The sequence below is a fragment of the Diospyros lotus genome, chromosome 3 (genome assembly GCF_014633365.1).
Source record: "Diospyros lotus cultivar Yz01 chromosome 3, ASM1463336v1, whole genome shotgun sequence".
NCBI lineage: Eukaryota > Viridiplantae > Streptophyta > Magnoliopsida > Ericales > Ebenaceae > Diospyros > Diospyros lotus.
In genome coordinates, this window is record NC_068340.1 from 15785363 (window position 1) to 15808279 (window position 22917).

The 22917-nt window shown below is 35.9% G+C and overlaps 1 protein-coding gene across 1 annotated transcript; it reads left to right on the forward strand.

The window, feature by feature from the left end:
• The first annotated feature begins 8685 nt into the window (after window positions 1–8685).
• Window positions 8686–10322, forward strand: LOC127796787 (probable aquaporin PIP2-5). The gene is made up of 3 exons (XM_052329174.1): window positions 8686–9375; window positions 9526–9666; window positions 9842–10322. The coding sequence occupies exons 1-3, from the start codon at window positions 8773–8775 to the stop codon at window positions 9959–9961; spliced, it is 864 nt and encodes a 287-aa protein (XP_052185134.1). The 5' UTR covers window positions 8686–8772; the 3' UTR covers window positions 9962–10322.
• Window positions 10323–22917: the final 12595 nt, after the last annotated feature.

Consider the following 22917-nt stretch of genomic DNA (forward strand, 5'->3'; position numbering starts at 1 on the left):
AAATTTATCCAATTAGACGCCTTTCACACTAGGCAAAAAAAATACATCTTTCCTTCAAGTCTCACACCTTGGGTTCTATGTTAGGCTAAATTTATTCAAAAATTTCAGAATTAAAAATCGATAAATATACACCCCAACTTCAAATTTTTTTTTTTTCTCCATAAATGAAGCTTATACACTCTCTTGATGCTTAATACAACATACAACACAAATGAAAATACATATAGCTTAAGGCTTTATCGAGCCATTACAACACATCCTTGAAACTTCTCATTCATCCATAAGCTTTCCCCTTTTGCCTTGCTCTTTCTCATGCCTTGACAACCTACATGTGAGGGTAAAAACCTCATGAGCTATTAAGCTCAATAAGGGTGCTTATGCAATAAGTATGAACATAAACATAAATCATGTAATGGCATGTGCATGCAAATGTAGTTAGGTCTTCTATGCTCTCACAACCTTTCAAGGTTTGAAGCCTTAACCTACCCCTTTCCACCATGTATCTTAACAATCCCTATGGCCATAGCTATTATGTACATGAAGAGCATGCTTAATACAACATGAAAAGTTTATAAACATACTTACAACCATGCAAGGCCACCATCCCATGGGACCATCCCTTACCTTTATTTATTTATTTTTTTTTAGCTTCTTTCAAGGTTCTTCAAGCTCCATCAAGCTTCCATGGCCACTCTCCCATTTTTCCCAAACCTTCTTAAAGAAAATAAAGAGTGGATTACTCAAAACCCCTTAGAAAGATGAAGAGAATAAGATAAATACACACCTTACCTCTAGGCTTCTTCTCATTCCTCTATTCTTCTTCCTTTTTCTCTCTTCATTTGCAATCCATTCAAAATGAAAAATGGAAGACTTAGCATCTTCCAAATACCCTTTTATCTCTTACAACTTCAAGGTTAGATCCTAACCCTTGGATCTTCCTTCACTTTATGAGAATAAATCCCCACCTTCCAAACTAGCACAATCCATGTGCTCTTGTCTTCTTTAATCTCCACCATTAGATTTCTTTTACTTTTGAAGACTAGATCTCAACCATTCAAATCCCTTTACATGTGGCAATCCATGCCACTTCTCTTGAATCATTTCAACCATTAGATTTTCAAGACTTAATCTCCTCCCTTGGATCAAGTCTTCCATGCCAAAATAGCTATTTTTCTCATTTATTTTTAAGGGGACTAATTTCATGCCATCACTTGAAAGACCACTTGAGAGACATAATTCATTTCCATAATGAATTAATTAAATGCCACCATTTTCCAACCATTAATGCATGACTATTTTCTTTTCCTTTTGCATTTTCTTTTTAAGCAACATTATCATTGCCTTCATTAAATGCTAGAATGACTAATATCATTTCTTTTACATTTATTTAACTCTTCATTTAACTTGGACCACCACTTGTCAAGTGTCACTCCATGACACCATTCTTGGCTTCCAAGCTTTAATCTCATCCATCCATGTGGCATCCCCACATTTATTCACCAAATTTAGGGAAAATTAATTATTTTTTCACATAATTCAATATTCACCATTTTCCCTATTTCCATAATTAAATTCCTTTATGGAATTAAATTCCAAATTCTAAAATACCCTTTGTGAATTTATTAATCCCTTATCTCCACATAATTACAAAATTGGGATTTAATTCACCTACTCACCTAATTCCATATAGGAATTATTTTCAATTTACCAAAATACCCTTTTATTAGATTTCACTATCCAAATTACCAAAATACCCCTCATAGGGCACCCCCAATCTCAAGGATCCAACACCTTCTCATGGACATTTTTTGAAATTTTCTCACTTTCTTTCTCATTCTTTTAACACCGGGTGTTACAATACGCCATCTAAATTTAATATTATGGCACATCACTAACACAAGTCACATGTAGCAAAATGGAAGACTTCTCTTGAATAGCTTTTTGCTTCTCTTCAATGGAAAACCTACTTCTTATTCAAGCCAACAGTTGCGTCTTCAAAGTACATCAACTCATAGAGTTCTCTCCCGAACTAATGGTCACCTGTCTATTCTATCTTTTGCTCTACTTTTGTCTGATCATTCTTGAATTATAAATTTTAATTGTTGTATTTTAAAAATAACCCTTATCTTTGAAGAGTGAGAGCTTACTAATTTATAGTCGACTTTGAGAATTTGTGATAACCATCCTCATATTCTGAGATTGACTTAGATTTGTAAAATTTTTATTTGTTACACAATTTTTGGAGAAGACTTTAGAGGTAGGTTTGCATGTCTTTGTAATGGGATTACCTCACGAGGGTACCTTTTGGGAGACCTCATGGACTTTCCCCGAGCATCTTAGCCCTCCTTTGAGGGAGCTTACTGAGAGGATCACCTAGAGACCCATCACCCAAGAGGGTCTTCTAGATCCCTTTTGTGAGGTTTTTTCCTCTACTTTGACCCTTATGCTTTATTCTTAATTTTTGGGCTTGAGTTTTGTGGGCTCCCTACAATAGGTCCAGGTCCAAGTGTGCATCAACCATCATGCACCAAGAGAAGTTTGGTTGTGCTGTAGATAACATTCATGATCTTAGCCAACATCTACAACACCTCATGCGGTGTTCGTATTAAATTAAATCAAGGTAAGATATATTGATTTTATTATGAGATATTTAAAAGTTAGCTAATATAAATGAGTGATCTTATATTGGCTAATATAAATGAGTGAGTTGATACATCATGCAAGCTAAATCAGTGTAAGTCTGTAAAAAACTCATAATTATTAGTGATGGAAAAACTTGTAGACTTTTTGTATAAAGGTGGGTTAGCTCTCCTGTTTCATCTTCTAGTAGGTTAAAACCCTAATTGTGAGAGGATATAAATACCATTTTAAGAGTGGTACCATCATTAACCTCCGTTGGAGAGCACTCAAAAGCTTAAGAAAGGAAGAGAAATTCATAGATTAACTTTTTTGAAAACCTTTGCAAAGACAAATAGAAATATATATAAAATAAAGTTTGCCTATAAACCCTAACTTGTATTATGGATTAAAATTCAAATCTGTCCATAAGCCTAAGGGCATCTTAATGGGTGACGTAATTAAGTGACCTTTCATAGGCCTATGGAATAAGGCCTAGTAAGTAGTTGTCAAAAGCTTGATCAGGGATAAGTTAATCCAAGGAAGTAACCTAAAGTGATAGGGGGCGGCGGGTTGGTTTGTGGCGTTGGAGAACAAAATCGTCAATTTTCCTATTTTGTTGGAGCAGAAGTATTTTGAATATTTCATCCATCTTGTTGAAGTGAAGTGAGTAAAGTAAAGAAGCGGAGTGGTCCTAATTAATAGCTTATATATATATATATATATCACGTATGGAAAGATCAATTGACATATTCAGCATCATCCTGGTCATTATAGAATCACTTGTACGCAACTGAGCTGAGCTAGAGAGCTACTCTTAACTAACTAAGCTGAGCTGGGAGGATGGTGCATGCTCTCTTAAGCAGGTGGAGTGCACATGAAATGGATCTTACACTTTAACAAATATTGGGAAGAAGCATGTTTGGGGCTGTTTTATTTGCTCAAGCTTTCAAGGGTAATTCAAAGTGTCAAGACATTCTTCAATCATTAAATCTAATTCACAAATTTTACTACTGAATTATTCAGCTCCTTCGGAAATGCTACTTAAAATTCCCCCCCCTCTCTCTCTCTCTCTCTATATATATATATATATATATAATCACATTTCTTGTCTTCTTCTGCCTGTCTTGTTCATATCGGATTTAGGTCATGTCATGGTTGTGGGTCTACGCACATTTTTAATCAAATAAAATCTCTCTCTCTCTCTCACTCTCTCTTTCTCTGCGCATAAGTAGAAAGCAAGCAGGTGGGTGCTTGAGATGGGGACAATTTAAATAACATGTCGAGCCTGGCTGGCTGGGGTGTCAGGTTATCAGCCGTGTGCAACTTCCCTTGCATTCTTATCCACCAATCCTCCCTGTTTTATGTCACTTCTGGTGATGTGTCTTTGAATTGCACAAAGAAAAAAATTACGGAAACACTATTCTCAACACTCATTTCTATTAATATATTATATTTTATATTATAATAATAAAAAAATTATAATATATTAATGTACGAAGAGCAATTTCAGATCTTTTTATGCCATTGATTTTAAAAAAGAATTATTTCCAACCATTCATTTTGCTGTCCATAATTACCCTTTAATATATCTAAACTATCTTCATTTAAAAATTTATTTTTACTCTTCTCAGTAGAGTCACTTTCTCCCTCAGAATTGTCCGCCAGCCACCATACATAATCGCCCATTCACACCGAAAAGGATGTAACCAAAAACGTTAAATATGATGGGATAAAGATAAAAAAATAAATAAAAATATAATCATAAAATAAAAGAATAATGACAATACATTCGAATGTATATACAAATACATACATAATCTCTCTCTTGCAGATAAAAGAGATTATGTATTTATATATATGTGTCTTTGATTTTATAATCTTCGTTTAGAAATTTCGTCTTCGTGGATTCGAGTTATTGGAGTTTGAGAATGTATTTTAGGAATGACTACATCAGAATGGTTATGGCTGTGTGCGATTATAATAGAAGAGGGTATTTTTAAAAAATATTGGATACAAAGAATTATTAAAATAATTACAAAATATAAAAGAGAAAAAGTAAATTTCTATTAGTTGAGAAAAACAAAAAAATTGACTGCAAATAGAATTTTTCTTCATTTCATTCGCTAAAGCAAATGAATTGATACTTCTCTCAATTATGGATACATTTAGTTGAGTAGGATTATTTTAAAATATTTAATTAAGATATTTGAGAATATTCAAATAAATAATCTCATATTTATCATAAGATGTACTTAAAGAAAATGACATGAATTTTTTTACATAAAATTAAATCTTCTTCCTTCCCATCTATTATGCTCGCAATGATTGTTAATTTAACTTTATTACAAATAATTTTATTTTTAACTCAATATATTAATTCTAATATACATTAATGGCAACACTCTTATTTCTACTTTTAATAAAAGTCATCACCAATAAAGTCCAACTCATTGAAAAGGGAAGTGGTTAATAATTACCATTAAAAATTCAATGATAATTTGCACTACACACTTTGAAGCAATTAAGAGTATTGTTTTAAAATATATAAATAAAAAATAATCAAACATAACGTAATATGACAAGGATGATTATATTCTCTTCTCACATTATAGTCTATAACTGAGCTGATGATGACTGTTGTGTTGATGGAGGGAGTGCTTCCGACGCGAGCGACGTTAGGCTCCCCCCATACCTAGCCTATTCTATCACAACCCTACAACAGTGTTAAGCGATTCAACTAGCCACTGGCCTAACTTCTAAGATTCCTATTATTCTTTGTATTTTTTTTATATTGAATCTCCTTTTATTTTTATCCCCTACATCCTATAAATATAATAATATATATAAATTAAATATATAATAATTAAAGTATGTTTGATTATACATATTTATCATAAAAAATATATAATTATTATATATATTTTTTATAAAAATAATCAAACACTCTTAATTTTTTATGAAAAATATGTATGGTACAAATATTTAAAAATTTTTTTCATAAAATTTATTTTTTAAAGAGTTGATGTGATTTTTATTTTCTAAATAATTATTATTTAAAATTAAATTTTAAGTAATATAATCAAACGCATAATATAATATTTTAATAGTTATTAATACGATACGCTATATACCATGGACTACATAGACGGGGGGAAGTTGCATTGATTGTGTGTGTTTTTCCACAGGCTCCTTTTTGTCTCTTTGCACGTGTTTTAAGAACGAATGATTCCGCCAATGGCCTCTTACCAGCTGTCGGTGGCGTCACCTCCATCCGATCCGATGGCTGATCTCGACTCCCCATGATCTCCCGCCGTTCAAAGTCAAACCGCCAATTCATCCAGGGCCACGCGTTGCCTGCTTGCTTGCTCACTTCCTTCCCAGCACGTGACTCTTTAATTTCTAACTCGGCCGACGAAGGACGGAAGGATCTAGACGTTCCACCGCCGGCACGCCGGAATGTTCAGTCCACGTGTTACACAACCGCTAGCACTGTCGATGTTAACGTTCACTTACCAACCCATCTCTGCCACGTGTCACTTCTTTAATCAAACGGTAGGACGTTTAATTATTGGCCAAGTCCTTGGCAATGGAGAGCGTCTTCCACTCAATTTTTCTTTAACCACAGTAACCCGAGGGGCAAAGGGTAAATCTATACAATGGTAAACACAGTAACAGTATTGCAATATTGTCAATAAAATAAAATTTTAAAATATCTATCATATATTTTGTTTTAAAAAATAAAATCTATCAGCAGAATCTGAATTCATAACCTTCAAATTATAACATATACTTAGTTATGCTATCACACTAAATTTAATCTTTATTTTAATTTTATCTAAATAATAAAAATTTAATTACAACTACTAATTATTATCATTTAATAAAGCTTCTCTTAAATTTTGTGATGTTTTAATTTATCGCACTAAGTGGAAAGTTGTACCCAGTTCCTCCTGTTGTGTCTCATCGGAAAACAAATCTGCAAGTAATATTATTAATCATTTGTGTCACAGCATGCGTGTTATATTATTTAAATAAACTGTCACTAGCTACTATGATAAATAAATACTTTAGTATTGAATAGGGGGCAATAGATGCGGCCAAAGGAAAGGAGTCAATTATTGTGCGGTTGAGAGTCGTGGCCTAGGATAGGGATAGGGATAGGGATAGGGATAGGGATAGGGATAGGCATGGCCTACTACTACTACTATTACTATTACTAGTTTGATTAGGAGGAGGTTAGAGAATGGAGAGCTGTGTCACATCCTACATGATTTTAAGTATTTGTTCATTCCTTTTATTACTTACTTTCTTTTTCTCTTTTAAACTTATTTTACCTCATAATTAATATGACATTCCAAATGCAAGTTTATCCTTAATTATTTAATAATAATAATAAAAATTAATTTTAATATTTAATATTTCATAGAATGCATAAAGTAAACTACAGGAGTTTCCTATAAAAACATATGGTTATAACTTAAATTGGCAATCTTTCATTAACAATATATAAGAAATATAAATAAGGATGGGATGTGAAAATAAAATGCGGGCAGTGGTAGGGGCACCGTCTTCCGGGTCGGTGAAAGCGAAACCTTCACACGCAACGCAATGCCCGAGCCAGTGCCCCACTGTTTCGCGCGGGCGGCAAAGGTAATCAATTTTTTTTTTATTAAAAACTAGTGGTAAACCTGTAAGACACGGGAGAGTTTAATTTAAAAATAAAAAATTAAATTTATTATTTTAAATAATTTTAATAAAATTAATAATTATATTTTTTTTCTTTTAATACTTAGTTCTTTATCAAAATTTAAATTTAATTAATTATTTACTATATAATCTGTTAACGAAGAATACTCTTAATTAAATGTACCGTTATTCAATGTACTAAAGAATAATTAATACATTAAATAGATTATTTTTGTTAAAATACTTATAATTTTTTTATTTATTGTATTATATTTATTTATAAATAAATATTATAAAATTTATAATATATAACTCAAACTAAAAAATGTTTGTTATTTTTTATTTATTATATTATAAATATAAATTAAAATTCTTAAATGTGAGCAAGAATAAGTTTCTCAATAATAATAAAATTTTAAAAATATGAATTTTGATATCTTCTGTAGTTTTAAAAATGTGATACTTTAAATATTAATTAATATTAAAAAACTTAAACATTTGACAACCTTAAATATTTTTTAATGAATTTGTTAAGATATCACATTTTTATAATTGTAATATAATTATTAAAATAAAATTAATAATTAATTAATCACTACTTTGATTTAATGCAAGTTTTTAAGGAAAAAAATCACCATTAATTGACACTTGGTAAAATACTTTGCCTGACTATCTTATTTTAATATTATATATATAATAAATATATAAATATAAGATTTTAAATAAATAGACAATTTTCTATGATTTAATTAATAGTTCAAGTTATCTATTAATATTTTTTAGAAAATTCTTGCAAATTTAATATAAATTTTAGAGATAAAAATAGCTTGTCAAATTTTTGGAGGGAAAAAAATTTGTAAACTATTATAATATATTATATATTATTATATTATATAAAGATAAAATTTTATTTAATGAATAATTTTTTATGATTTAATTAATATTTTAAGTGTCTATTCATATTTCTCATAAATAAAATTTATTTTTTATTGATTGGTGAATTAATTAAATATTTAATATTCACATAATAATATATTAAAAAATTTATGTATTTAAAATTTATTATTAATTTTATAGTAATTAGTACTTATTATTTCAAAATAATTAAAAATTTTAAATTATTAATGTAATAAGTACTAAATATAAATTATTAATATAAATTTTAGAAGATTTTTTTTTTCAAATTATTTTATTTTTATATATATAAAGATTTTATATTTTTTAATTTATAAATTTAAAAATTAAAAAGTTCTAATAAAATGACGTGGACGTCATATATTATTATTGGTAAAATTTTCCACGCGTCCAAAATAATTTCACTGATGCTGCTGCTGCTGCTGCTCATCCATCTCCTCTTCGATATATAGCCCCCACCCAAATCACTCTTTTATCCCACTCTCTGCACTTAAGCTTCTCTCACTTTTCTCTTGTTTGTTTTCCGGGAAAGTTCGGTTGCATTCTCATCACATGGCCAAGGACGTGGAGGTGGCGGAGCACGGCTCTTTCTCAGGCAAGGACTACCATGACCCGCCGCCGGCACCGCTGATCGACGCCGTCGAGCTCACCAAGTGGTCCTTCTACAGGGCCCTGATTGCAGAGTTTATCGCCACACTTTTGTTCCTTTACATCACGGTGCTGACCGTCATCGGGTACAAGAGCCAGACCGACCCAGCCAAGAACAACGACGCGTGCGGCGGCGTCGGCATTCTGGGCATAGCCTGGGCCTTCGGCGGCATGATCTTTGTCCTCGTCTACTGCACCGCCGGAATTTCTGGGGGTCACATAAACCCGGCTGTGACTTTCGGGCTGTTCCTGGCGAGGAAGGTGTCGCTGATAAGGGCGGTGTTGTACATGGTGGCGCAGTGCTTGGGGGCTATTTGTGGGGTGGGGTTGGTGAAGACCTTCCAGAAGTCGTACTACGACGACTACGGCGGCGGCGCCAACCAGCTGGCCGTCGGCTACAGCAAAGGCACCGGACTTGGGGCGGAGATCATCGGAACTTTTGTCCTCGTCTACACCGTGTTCTCCGCCACTGATCCCAAGAGGAGCGCCAGAGATTCCCATGTTCCGGTGCGTATATCCATTACTTTCTTCTTCCTCGTGTCAGTTAAATACGTTTCCCCTTTCCTTTTGAAGCAGGGAAAATGATTTGATGGTAGTTCGGTATTAATTATGTATGATTTAGTGATGTGAATGTTGTGTCTGTTTTGAATATGGAAGGTTTTGGCCCCACTGCCAATTGGGTTTGCTGTGTTCATGGTTCACCTGGCCACAATCCCGGTCACCGGCACCGGCATCAACCCGGCAAGGAGCCTTGGCGCCGCCGTTATCTACAACAAGGACAAGGCTTGGGACGACCAGGTTAGTATTTCATCTCATTCCCTAAAAATCATTAAATTATTGAACCTCTATATAAATATATAATATATATATATTTATACATAAATCGATTGCGTTGATGTTTTATGGAATGTTTTGGTGTCATTAATTGTTCCATCTGTTCCACCACTACTAAGTGTGTTTTGTTGTCTTGCAGTGGATATTCTGGGTTGGACCCTTCATCGGAGCAGCCATCGCGGCCTTCTACCACCAGTTCATCCTGAGAGCCGCCGCCGTCAAAGCTCTGAGCTCTTTCAGGAGCTCCTCCCATGTCTGAAAATGATGGGTTTGGAAGAAGGAGATGGATCTTTAATTATATCCTAGGAAACTGAAATAATAGAGGAGTAAAGTTGCACGTCTCTCTCAATATCTCTCTCTCTCTCTTTTCCCCCATCAATATGTTGAAGATTAGTGGTGTGGAGAGGAGAGGGAGAGTGCTTGGGAGCCAGGAAAATGTAGATAGAAAATCCCAATCCAATACCCACAAAAGTGAAAGGGAAAGCTTTTTATCTTTTCTTCTTTTCCCTTTTGAGTTATCTGTTGCCCCTTGTGTTTGTTTCTTCGCTTAATTTACCTCTTGGTCCTGTATCTGTTAATCTTTTAATAATAATAGTTTCATCTTTGTTTTCTTTGGAATATATTTTTTTTTTGGTAGAAATTTCTCCTCCTCTGCTTTTATTGCCCTTCTTTATGTTGCGGATGTGTCCATTATACTCATTTCCTGCAGTACTGCAATTTATGTTCTCCTCGGGATTCACACAGCATCCTGTAGTTGTAGTCGTCCAACTTTAACACGGTTATTAAATTTTTATTTTTAATAAATTAATTATTAATTCTTAATTTATTGCCACAGTTAGTGCTTAAGGTTAACTGTCATAAGTATACGCACAAAAGATTATGTTATGATGATAACTATTAAAGTTTGTTATTTATAATTATGCTTTTTCTATATAATATTGTGACACATATATATATAAATTATTGATTAGACTTGAAGGTCATGCGCAGTGACTCTACTCGAGTTCGTTCATGAGTCTTAACACATGGCACATCAATTTATAATTCTACAATAAATTAAAGCTATACTGAGAATTTTACTTTAATTTTATTATTGATGTGATTAGTTATTATTTGATCGAATTAATTTTAATTTAAAAGTCAAGAGACGTGTGTTTAAAAAAATGCCCCACTTTTTTGTTATGTTCTTTAGAATTCTTTTGGAGCTCAGGTCCTCCACAAACAATCAAATTAATCTCTAATTCGTAGGTGATAGGTGATGGCTGATAATTATGAGAGTATTTAAAGACTAGCAATTTCGTAACTAAAGAAGATTAGTAATTTGGTGCAGACACATGCGTGATAAATGAAGAATTATTATTATGTGGGAGAAGATTAAAATGTGTAATGAGACACCCATAATAAGGGTATGTACGTACTATGTGCATTTATTAATATATATATATATATATATATAATACCAAAAGGTACCAACTTGCGAATGGGGTTGAGAGAATGTGTGTGAAGCAAAATACAAAAAGAAAAACATGGTGTGGTCCGATCAAGGCATGAAAAGAAAGCTGGTTTGGCACCCCCATTATGGCATGGCGTGACAAGCTTTAAGGGAATCCCAACAAGACACGGCGCCAACAAACAAGCCTTTGCATAATTGGATTGGGATTGAAACGGACACTCAAAACGCAGCAGCAGCAGCAGCTACAACTGCTACTTTATTTGACTTCCCCGACAATAAATGCATCATCAACCCGAATTTCAATCCCTACCAAACAGCCTACCTTTGAAACTTCTTCTCCTACATCGCTTTGGCTTTCCTTCTTCCTTCCAAGGAAATTAATGAGTTAAGAGTACGTAGTAGTGGGTGGGGGTGGGGCTGCCATGGTCACGAGTCAATGATCTTGAAGCTTGGCTTTTTAAATTTTAAGTTTTTAATTAGAATATATTCTTTTTATATTTTATTTTTTTCAAACGAAAACGTCCATGTAGACGTTGTCCTTATTAACGGCATGTTTGATTCGTTGTCTTAAGAAATAGTATTAAGTGGGAACACTTTATTTAGAACCAAAAGGAGTCCCAGTGGCACAGTCAAGTGGCGAAGGAGAAGATTGCAAGTTTATTTAGAACTTTCGGTGTGAATTTAATTATTGGAAGACGTAGAATATATATTTTTTAAAAAAAAATTTTAAGAATAATATTAGTAATGTTAAGATCTACCACTTTAATCACTCGAATATATTCTTTGATTTATCTTCTAATGAAGACCAAGCAGGCCAGCTTAAGGGATAGGGTAGGTTGGTGAGGTAATTGTCTGGGCTCAATTTTTTGAACTTAATAAATAATTATTTTAATTTTATTATTAAAATAAAATTAATAAATTTTTAACTTTTTTTATTAAGGAGTTGGGCTCCTAAATTATTGATGAGTTAGGACTCCTCACCCCTTTGAGCCGGTCCTGTGACCAAGGAGGGACAAAGTAATCCCACGCCCGTGACGACTGACGACCGCCCCCGTTGGCCAGCCCATCACGCATCTGATCTCACCATCACTGCCATTTCTTCTCTCTCTCTCTCTCTCTCTCTCATTTTTCATGACAACTGATTGTCATTTACAGTGCCATGTATTTTTAGTGTTTAATATATAAGCATTAGAAAACATATTTTGAAAATAAAGCATACTTTTTTTATTTAAAAATATAATTTGTAATAAGAATATATTTCTAAAAATATTTTTTTTGGGGTTTGCAATTAGCTTTTAAGCATACTTTTATGATAAATGGCAAATTGATCATTTGCCATTTAATGTGAAGTAATACCTCATTCACATTTTTGGCAACTAAACATAGAACAATTATTACATAAATTAATATGAAATTCTTAAGTGCAAATGATGAAATTTCTCATCTTAAAAGCTCCTCACACATTGTTCTACTCACGTGAAAGGGATTAATCACAGACAGCGCACTAAGGTGAGATAAGTCCATCATGTTTATCTTTGGCCGCCCGGGGGGGCTCCATTTGGGAAATGTCCCCAAAAAGGGAGGATTCTACTCTTATTAAACGTGTGATTGCTATTAGAGATCAGTTAAGGCATTCTGAAGGATCCATGTTGGGGGCTATTCAGAGTGTTTCTTTCTTGGAGTGTTCAAGTCAGCTTAGCATTTTCTGTTCATATGATTATTTTCGTCCCAAAGCGCCCAAAATTATTTGGGCCCCCATTGTGTGGTCAGCGTGTATCACCCCGAAACACTCTTTTGTTCTTTGGTTGTGTGTGAAGGTTAAGCTCCTCACCAAAGATAGGATCCAGTTTCCGGCCGGACATTGATCGCAGGTGTTGTTTTTGTGATGCAGCAAAAGAATCTATCTCCCATTTGTTCTTCCAATGTCCGTTTAGTGTTGTGGTTTGGGCTCATATTAGGGGCTGGTTGGGCATTTCAAGATGCATGTCCATTGTCTCTAGTGCTATCAAATGAATTAAGGAGGAGGCTAGGGGCACTTCTTGGCGTAGCAAAGCTAAGAGGATTGCTCTGGTTAGTTCTATCTACCATCTATGGTATGTTAAGAATAGCAAGATTTTTGAAGGCCTCAGGCCATGTGTCTAGCATCATTCTTAGGATTAAAACTCATGTGTACAGGGTTATCTATATTTGGTATTCTTTAAGTTTTAGTTCAAATAGATTCTCAAATCTTGTGTCTATAGTTTTAGACTCTTGTTTGTATTGTCCGGGTAAGTCCGATGTATATTGTACATATTCTTTTGATCTTATATATATTTATCTTTCAAATAAAAAAAAAACACACACACACATATAAATACCAATGGGACTCATCATTTGTTTTATCTCCTTCCTAACTTTATCCCATCGTTAGCACCAAACAACGCGTAATTGTGAACATACTATTTCTATTATAAACGTGTTAAATTACGCTAAATTAAAAAATAAATAAATAAAGAATTTATTGGTCGGTGGGTTTGGGAACCACCCAATAATGGTTCCAAAGATAGGAGACCAATCATCCTTCTTTTCCAATCTCTCTCTCTCTCTCTCTCTTTCTAATAGTTGGTAACAAAGAAGGTGACCTTTTAACTTCGTTGCATTTCTGGGCAAGTTTTAATTTAGAATCATCTCCGTGATGTATCACAGTTTCTTTCTGCATGTTGGTCTGCTCTGCAGGTTGATCGCCCCTTTCTCGATCTTAATTAGGCCGCTAGATCTCCACATTCATGGTTGCTCATGTGACGTCCTGGCCCCCACTATTGAGTGCCACCATAATCCATGATACAACTTTGGCTTATCTCGAAGGACGGCTATACCCGACCAACATAAAGTATTATAATAATATGAACGCCTTGGGTGGGGTCCAAACTTCACCGCCTTCGAGCGGTCGAGAACTCAGGTTTAAAATGCATAAGCAACGGAAATTCACTCGATTCTCGTACTTGATTAGACCCTTAAAATATAAATCCAATTTCAAATAAATAAACGCCATCATGCCCAATAAAATACTCTAACCGTCAAGTATACCTTATAATTCTGACCGTGACCAGTTGGTTCACATGCACACTTTAAATTACTTATAGTGGGAACCTTAACTTGATCTTAGCCAAATTTCATTTAAACATAAGCTGTCACCCGTAGTTAAACACAAAGCATTTATATATTACATAAGTGACACGGAAATTCAACCCGCGTCCTCATCGTTTGCAATTACGGTTAATCGATGTCTCTTCCACCAACACCGTCTTCCTTTCTTGGACCTCGAGCCATTTATTGGGTTAATAGAGGTAAAGGGATAAGTCCCGGGACTCAGTAAAGGCAATATGTAGTGCAATAAATTAATAAGCATAATATCATAGATAAAAATGAAGTACAGCGTGCATGCAAACATGTCCACTGCACCCTGGTTTGGATTTTGGTAGCCCTACTGATTCTTAAGACCCCATCTAGAGACTCACACGGCCCAAATCCACAGCCTTATGCCTAGGCACTTCCTTAATTTCTTATGCAAGTCATGACAAACGTAAATTTACACACAAAGCATATTAACCCTTACCTCGATTAATTCGGACAAGAAATCGGGAAAACATCCACCTGGCGTTGCTTTCTAAACTACCATCTCGTGTCTGAATTCCTATTTCCGAGCCTTTGGCATGTTCCTCAAGCCCCAAATTAACTTCTAGAATTTTTTTCCGATTTTTCAGGAATTTCTAGTTATTTTTTCATATTTTTTCATATTTTTTTCCATTTTTCTTTATTTCTTTTTCCTTTTTCTTTTCTTTCTTTTATTTTCTTTCTTCCCTCTTCTTCTTCCCCTCTCATTCTTCTTCAAAATGCGCGTGCACCAGTTTGGTCGCACCCTGCCACCGTGCTACCTGCCTCTGGCCGACCGCTGCTCTCCACCGCATGACCGCCCCTACCACCATGGCTTGCACCGCAACCTTCAGCTGCTAGCCGCCACGAGCAACAACTCAATCGGCCTCCCCTGCACGCAGCTGCTGCTTCCATGGCTACCGATCATCATTGCCCCAAGCACGGCCGCAGCCTTTGGCCATCGTCGCTGTCTTTGCGCACCATCGCACGCCTACGGTAGCTAGAAGCCACCACTGATCGCCTTCCCCGCTGTTGCTGCTTCAACTTCCATGGCCACCTGCAACTGTACCAACACGCAGTTGCCGCCGCCTCCTCGTGCTACAATCGACCATCTCCGTCGATCATTCTCTTTTCTCTCCCAAGCTCTCATCTCTCTCTCTCTCTCTCTCTCATGTTCTCTCACTCTCCCAACCTTTCTCTACTTCTCGGCCAAAGCTCTCAATGTGAAAGGAAATATCTGGTTTTTTATGCTTGTTCTCCAAGCATACATGCACCGCCACATATATATATATATTATACATTTATAATTTATATAATTTATTATTTAATAAAAATTACATGTAAACCCATAAATTAGTTATTTTAAAGTTAGGGGTGTTACAGTCTCCCCTCCTCATAAAATTTCGTCCTCGAAATTTTTGTACAACCATTTATATCACTTATTAACTTTCAAAATCAACTATGATCCTTGAGATCTTCAAACAGTCATGTGTACCTCACATGCACTTTGGAAATCTAACCACGTTTCCTAGTTAAGCAAAAGAATTCATAGTACATAATCTTTCAAAAGGACACAAATCAATTTCCTTTATCAAACACAACATTCATCGAAATCTCACATAATTATTTAATCTCCTGAATATAAAATAAAGTAAATTGTTCAGCGTCTATGGCTTTTCCAGAAGATAAGATATGTGTTGATGTCATTAGTCAGTCCACAATCACCCATATAACCTCAATTTTCTTTGAAGTTCAAGGTAATCCCATGAGAAAATCTATCGCCACATGTACTCATTCCCATTCAAGAGTCTCTGAAGTCCGTAAACTCCTCAATGATTATCATATTTTCTCACAAATTTAACTTCACTTTTCCATTAATAAACCATAAATAGATTGACACTAATGCACCAGTCTTCAATACCCATATTTTTCCTTCATTCCCAACCACCAACATAGGGTTCCAAGGTGCACCGCACACGGGGTCCAATACACCTTATTTAGAATTTCCTATTGTAGGTCATCACAGGCATATACATCTTTCCGCACGCACTTGGATGGTCTATGCACCCTCACTGTGTCTAAATTCAAGCTACTTGCATTGCCCATTCTTCTCCACCAATTGCCTCTAACTGCCCTCTTGAGCCATAGCTCGCTTAATCTCTTCTCACAAGTCAACCTACAAGTGCATTTGTACCACATCTACAGTGCCACTGCATGGCTCTACCTTGAGAGCTAACTTCGCAAATTTCCCAATTAAGGTCTGCAAACGAGTGATCAAATGAACTCTCAGGTACACTGTATATCAAGTCTTGTAGGCCTCACCTAAAATTACGTGCCTCAATTCTCAAAGGTTAGGCACATATATCCTACCCTGAATCTTGAGAATGCCATCTCGCATCTCAAAAATCAAAAACCTTGGGCTGGCCAGGTTCATTTATCTGTAGATGTATATATTTAGCTCACCACATATGCCTCTCGTTCACCAGATCCAGCTAAACTACCAAGTTAGCGATAAAATAGACGATCCCATTGGCACTACACTCACCGTTAATAGGCTAAAAGCCTCCAATAATCACCACTCAAATGGGCATCCACCCAGTCACACTAGACACACTCCTACTCAAAGCATCAGGCACCTCATTGCCACGTCTCGGGTGATACAAGATAGTGCAGTCGTAGTCCTTAAGGAACTCCATCCATCGTCGCTGCCTCATGTTTAGCTCCTTCTGCAAGAGCACATACCTCAGGCTCTTTGTGGTTCATGGGCATATCAAATGTCTCATCGTAATGTCTCCACCATTTGAGAGCACCTACTACAGCCGCTAGCTCGAAGTCTACATTGGTAGTTCACTCTATGCCTTTTCAATTGCATAACTCATACGCAATCACTCATCTATGTTGCATTAACACGCAACCCAAATTTTTGAGTGATGTGAATCATAAGGGAGTTAAGGCAAAGGCTGACCGAGGACATGAAATTACAAGTGATGGGCCAATTACATATTCAAGGGCTAAGCAATTACAAAAGGAATTTGAGTTATTCATTGGAAAGAGTCCAGCCCACTTGGAGGAATTAAAGCCCAAATTAATCACTTTGCTTACTTGCTTGGAAGATCAGCCACGAAATTAATAAGAAAGGTAATCTTGGAACCTTCATATCTCTTTGATGGCTTGGAGTTAAGAGGCGTGCCATATGTCATTGGAAAACTCACGATCTTAGTAGCAATTTCTTGTATTCATGAACGCAATTCCGAAATTCCAGATATAATTTATGGCCGATTTAAGTTTGCTTGGTAGAACATTATGAAGAAGCGGGAATTCAAATTTATGGGGAATCAAAGCGCATTTATGGCTTTGTCTCCCACTTTGGCTTTAATCTCTTCCATTTCCTAAGCTTTAGATTTATGGAGAATTGAAGCATTTAAGGCTTTGTTTATTATGTCTCCCACTTAGTTTTAATGTTTCTGTTTCCCATGCTTGGAGTGATGTTCCAAGAGTTATTTTTTTTATGTTTCCCATGAAGGATCATCCCGAGGAAACATAGCATGCAACGGAAGCGGTTTTTAATCAAAAATGTTCCTCGTATTGATTAGAGTCTAGGAAACTTACTTCTCCTACGGATTATCGGATGGAAAGATGCGACAGTCAGAGGATGGGCGGGAGCTTCTTCTCGTAGTGGAGACGACGGCTGTCCTGCAATCCTTTGGCTCCTTCGTATCAGAACTTGAAGGCTCTCTTTCGATCTTCCGAAGTATGACTCGAACTCGTGGCCTCTCTTTCGGTGAAGAAGAGTAAAAGAACCCTGGATGAAAAATAACCAAAGAGAGAATATATAGGGAGAACCCTAGGGTTAAAACCCTAGTGGGCCAAACCTTAATGGGCCAAGTCCATTTAATTAATTTTCTAATTGGGTTAGCCCAATTAATTAACTAAAAACTAATGAACTATTATTTTATTCTAGCCCAATTAATTATGGACCATTCTGAATAAAATAATTTTCTCTCAATGTAATTCACCCAACAAGCCAAATGTATTAAATAATACATGAGTTATATCGAGCTACCCCGGGGACCAAAAGACAAATTATTCACGGCTACTAAAATGACCAAAATATCCCTGCTACCTAGTAGCTATATTTTGTCATTCTAAGTGTTCCAACTATCACCATATGGTAACACTGACCCCACGAATAATTTTGCATATGCCATGTCTTTGACCTACTAGTGTAATGACGAAAATACCCCTCTGCGTAACACCCATCATTTAGAAAGGAATAATGTACTAACACCTCTTTAAATGATTTCTACCATCCTTAGATCACTAGTCCTATAATCCGTGACTACTCGAATGTACTTGCTCATCACTAGGAGCTACCCAGAAACACACACTCTTAAGTCACGTTCCTAGGGCCCTGGATTATTTGATTATTCTTGGACAATCACAAGGGGGTGAATCACAGAAACTATCTTGTATTAGTCTGTCTTAGCTAATTAGAAACCATACTCCCAACTCAAAAGGTTATTGATCTTTGATAGACCTCACCTACAGTGAATCTAAGAATATAGCTCTAGGTTCACTAGACCACCAACTAATACTCAAGTATTAGAGTACTCGTCCACGTAGTAGCAGTGATAGACTAGCTCCATGATAATTAGTACTTTGTCATTAGCTTCTATCACAGGTCCACTCTACGCATTCCGAATGCGCTTGTACAATTAGAGTAAACGGACTGTTTACTGGCTAAAGCAAGCCATCCTCCATTAGGATCTATTGCACAATGATCTTATCATGATAGAATGTCCAGTTCTATCAAAAGATCAAGAGTAATATTTTCTTGCTTATTAAGTACCCATGATTCATGCCTAACTGTGAAGAACGACCCATCACATGAATCACTTACTTAATAGCATGGACACTTTTCCAACAATTAAATGCAAATAATATATGTGCCATAAACTGAATAAAAGAAACATCATTACCATAAATTAAACAAAACGTGTCTTTAGGGCATACATTTCCAACATCCCATGCTTGGACGGATGTTCCAAGTGATGCAAGTCACATAGCTAAAACCCCACAAGACCCGTTAAGCATCCATGGAGGTCCAATGACAAGGGCACGAACCAAGAAAATTACGGGAGCATTAAATGGGCTAATTGAACACATCTCAAATTCAAGGATCGTTCAAAATTCTAATATGCTCGAATTAAGTATTCAAGATAGTCAATGCTTTGTCAATGTTATCCAAGTCTCTGAAAGTAATTTGGGTTGATTGATTGAGAAGATTTGGGGTTGATTGATTTGATTGCAAGATTTGGGAATGATTGATTGATTGAGAAGATTTGCAAGGTTGTAAGATTTGGGGTTGATTGATTGATTAGTTGATTGATTGACAAGATTGCAAGATTTGGGATTGATTGATTGATTGGTTGACAAGATTTGTAAGATTTGGAAATGATTGATTGATTGACAAGATGTGGGGATGATTGATTGATAAGATCCAAGCTTCCCTTATTTCCTCCTTTGTTTTAAATCTTTTCTATTTTAGATAATTCTTGTTTCTTTATCAAATTATGCTATTTCCTTCTTGTAATCAATTCCTACTATGCCTAGGATTTGGTTTATTTCCTTCTAATTTAGAATTTGAGTTCGGCTATATAAGCCATTGTAACCCAAGAGGAATGTAGTTTTTGACAATATTATTAGTGAGAGTTTTCTCTTTGGTTCTTTAACGAACTACTTTTGAACTTATCAAGATTTCATCTTGTGGCGTTCATTCTTGACTTATCACTCACAACCCTTCTCATCTATTTTGAGTGTGGCGTCAACCCTACCTTCTTATACCTTTGGTTCTTATCTCTTTATAGATAACGGGTCAAGGTTCTTTATTTTCTTTATTACGAATCTGTTTTAGAACGATCATTGGCAAAGGAACCACTATTGAGCATTGGGTCTCACCTTCTTTCGTGGGGTTCACATCACCAAGACTAGTATTTATATGGTTCCTCTTATGTACGTTTTTTTTAATGAACATTTTCATCTGAATGCAGAAAGCATTTTTATAAATTCTTATCTAAGCATTCTTTTGCTTAGTGGCGAATTTCCTTGGATTCTTATCACTCTTCCTTCTTCTTTCTAAGAGTGTGGCGAATCAACCCTAGTGTTTTCTTGTTGTGGCAAGTTTTCTTATCAACAGGAAGGTGTTGGGTTTTCTCTTTTTCTCTTTGGCATTTTGGGCACATCATTGAGCTCTCGAAAGCTCTTCCTGCCTTTGGTGGACCATTCCCACCTTACTCTCCTCATGAGCCCTGTCATGGATACAACTATTCCAGAAAACCTATTCACGAATTTTTGGCATCAGTCTGCTAATCTCAAAAGCTTTCAACCATTTCATAAACAATTTAGGGATCCTATCACAGTGCTTCGGTCCCTTGGGACTTGGATTCTAATCCAAACATAACAACCATGGTGCTGCCCAAACTTTGGCATCTAACCATCTTCACAGTTCACTATGTAGCTCTCACTCATGGGTCTCACACCCTAACCGCGAGCCAGCCTCCAAGTTGCTCCGACCATTAGTTGCGAGCCTATTACTAGTCCTCTGCCTTGGTCCCCAGGCTTAGATCCACTATTACAGGCCACACACCCATGGTGCTATTGTCATGCTAGAGCCTTTCGTCCTGTTTCTTAGAGTTGTAATTGACCCCACTCCTGTCACTTCTGATACTTCTTTTAGTACCAGCCCCAAATTTTCAAATCTCACAGATCCTTGATCCCTCTTTAAAGTTACACTTGCTCAGGTTACCAATCTTTGAATCAAAACCTACATAATCTCCAAACCTCATAGTGTATATGACAACTAATTTTGATATCATGTTTACTAACGTGGAGCTTCATGCTCTCATCATTTCTTTCTTTCACGATTGTTACGACTTAGTAAGCAAACCCCGATCACAAAATTCCACTACGATGCTTTCAACAATTCCTCTTAGGATCGCCAAAACTCATATCTCACAGAATAAAACATGTCACTCGAGAAAACTATCACATTCTATTTATCCAAAACACTTGGCTTACACAACAAATATTACTCACGACAACCTCATTCTCGCGTTGGCTCGCTCCCATTTCAAAGGCCAACTTATGTTCCTAGGTGTACTAGAATATACCTGCAATTGCACCAACCTCAATATCAATAGGGGCAAGATTTGGGACAATCAAAGCCAATTGCTCACAATCACTAGGGTGTATAATAATCTGCATACTAAAAATGAAGGTCAAGTCTGTAACCAGAATCATTTCCTCCTCAAAGGTCAAATTTGGGAACACACGTCTCGCTGCTTGCTATCCTGGGAAGCACATTTCCTAAGTAAGCCCATATCACAACACATGCCCATATCGGGAACTATTCCATCCATGGTTATGACCTACCCCGTCCCGTGTATGTAACAACAATTTCATCACCCCAAAAATTTCGCAACCTCCTGAATTCCTAGGCCCACTTAGCATCCTGTGCAGTAGTCAAAACCCCTAGCACCTAGGTCTCCCTTGTGACCTCATCCTCAACCAAACTTTGGTATCCTCAACCTAGTTTGGTGAAATGATTGAGATTTTGTAAACATAATAAACTTTAATATCCTCACTCGAATTTCTTAAAACCCATAATTGCCCATAGATCACACAAATTATTAATTTCTATGCCATGTCATCATTTTTTTTTTCAAATCCTCTGGCTTTAAAAATCGTCTTACAGGATTGCTATGACATTTTCCCTCACTCGCAATCAAAAATTTAATTCCATTTAATTTCCTTAAACAAATCATGTTAAAGACATAAATCGATCACCATATCATTTTCCAAATGATCATTACCTAAAATCCTCAAGATTCCAATTTTATCAAATGAAAGTATCTCTAAAATTCCAATTAGTCTCCCAAGATTCAAAATTTATCATTTGGTACTACCAAGCTTTGATATTCACCAAACTCTGATACCGCCTTGTGACACCCCAGCCCCCATTACCGGGTGCCACCATAATCCATGATACAACCTTGGCCTATCTTGAAGGACGGCTATGCCTTGCCAACATAAAGTATTATAATAATATGGACGCTCTAGGTGGGGTCCAGGCTTCACCGCCTTTGAGCGGTTGAGAACTCAAGTTTAACATGCGTAAGCAGCGGAAATTCACTTGATTCTTGTACCTGATTAGACCCTTAAAATATAAATCCAATTTCAAATAAATAAACGCCATCATGCCCAATAAAATACTCCAACCGTCAAGCAAACCTTATAATTCCGACCGTGACTGGTTGGTTCACACACACACTCTGAATTACTCATAGTGGGAACCTTAACTTAATCTTAGCCAAATTTCATTTAAACATAAACTGTCACCCGTAGTTAAACACAAAGCATTTATATATTACATAAGTGACACATGAATTCAACCCGCGTCTTCACCGTTTGCAATCATGGTTAACCGATGTCTCTTCCACCAACACCACATTCCTTTCTTGGACCTCGAGCCATTTATTAGGTTAATGGAGGTAAAGGGATGAGTTCGGGGACTGAGTAAAAGCAATATGTAGTGCATTAAATTAATAAGCATGACATCATAGATAAAAATG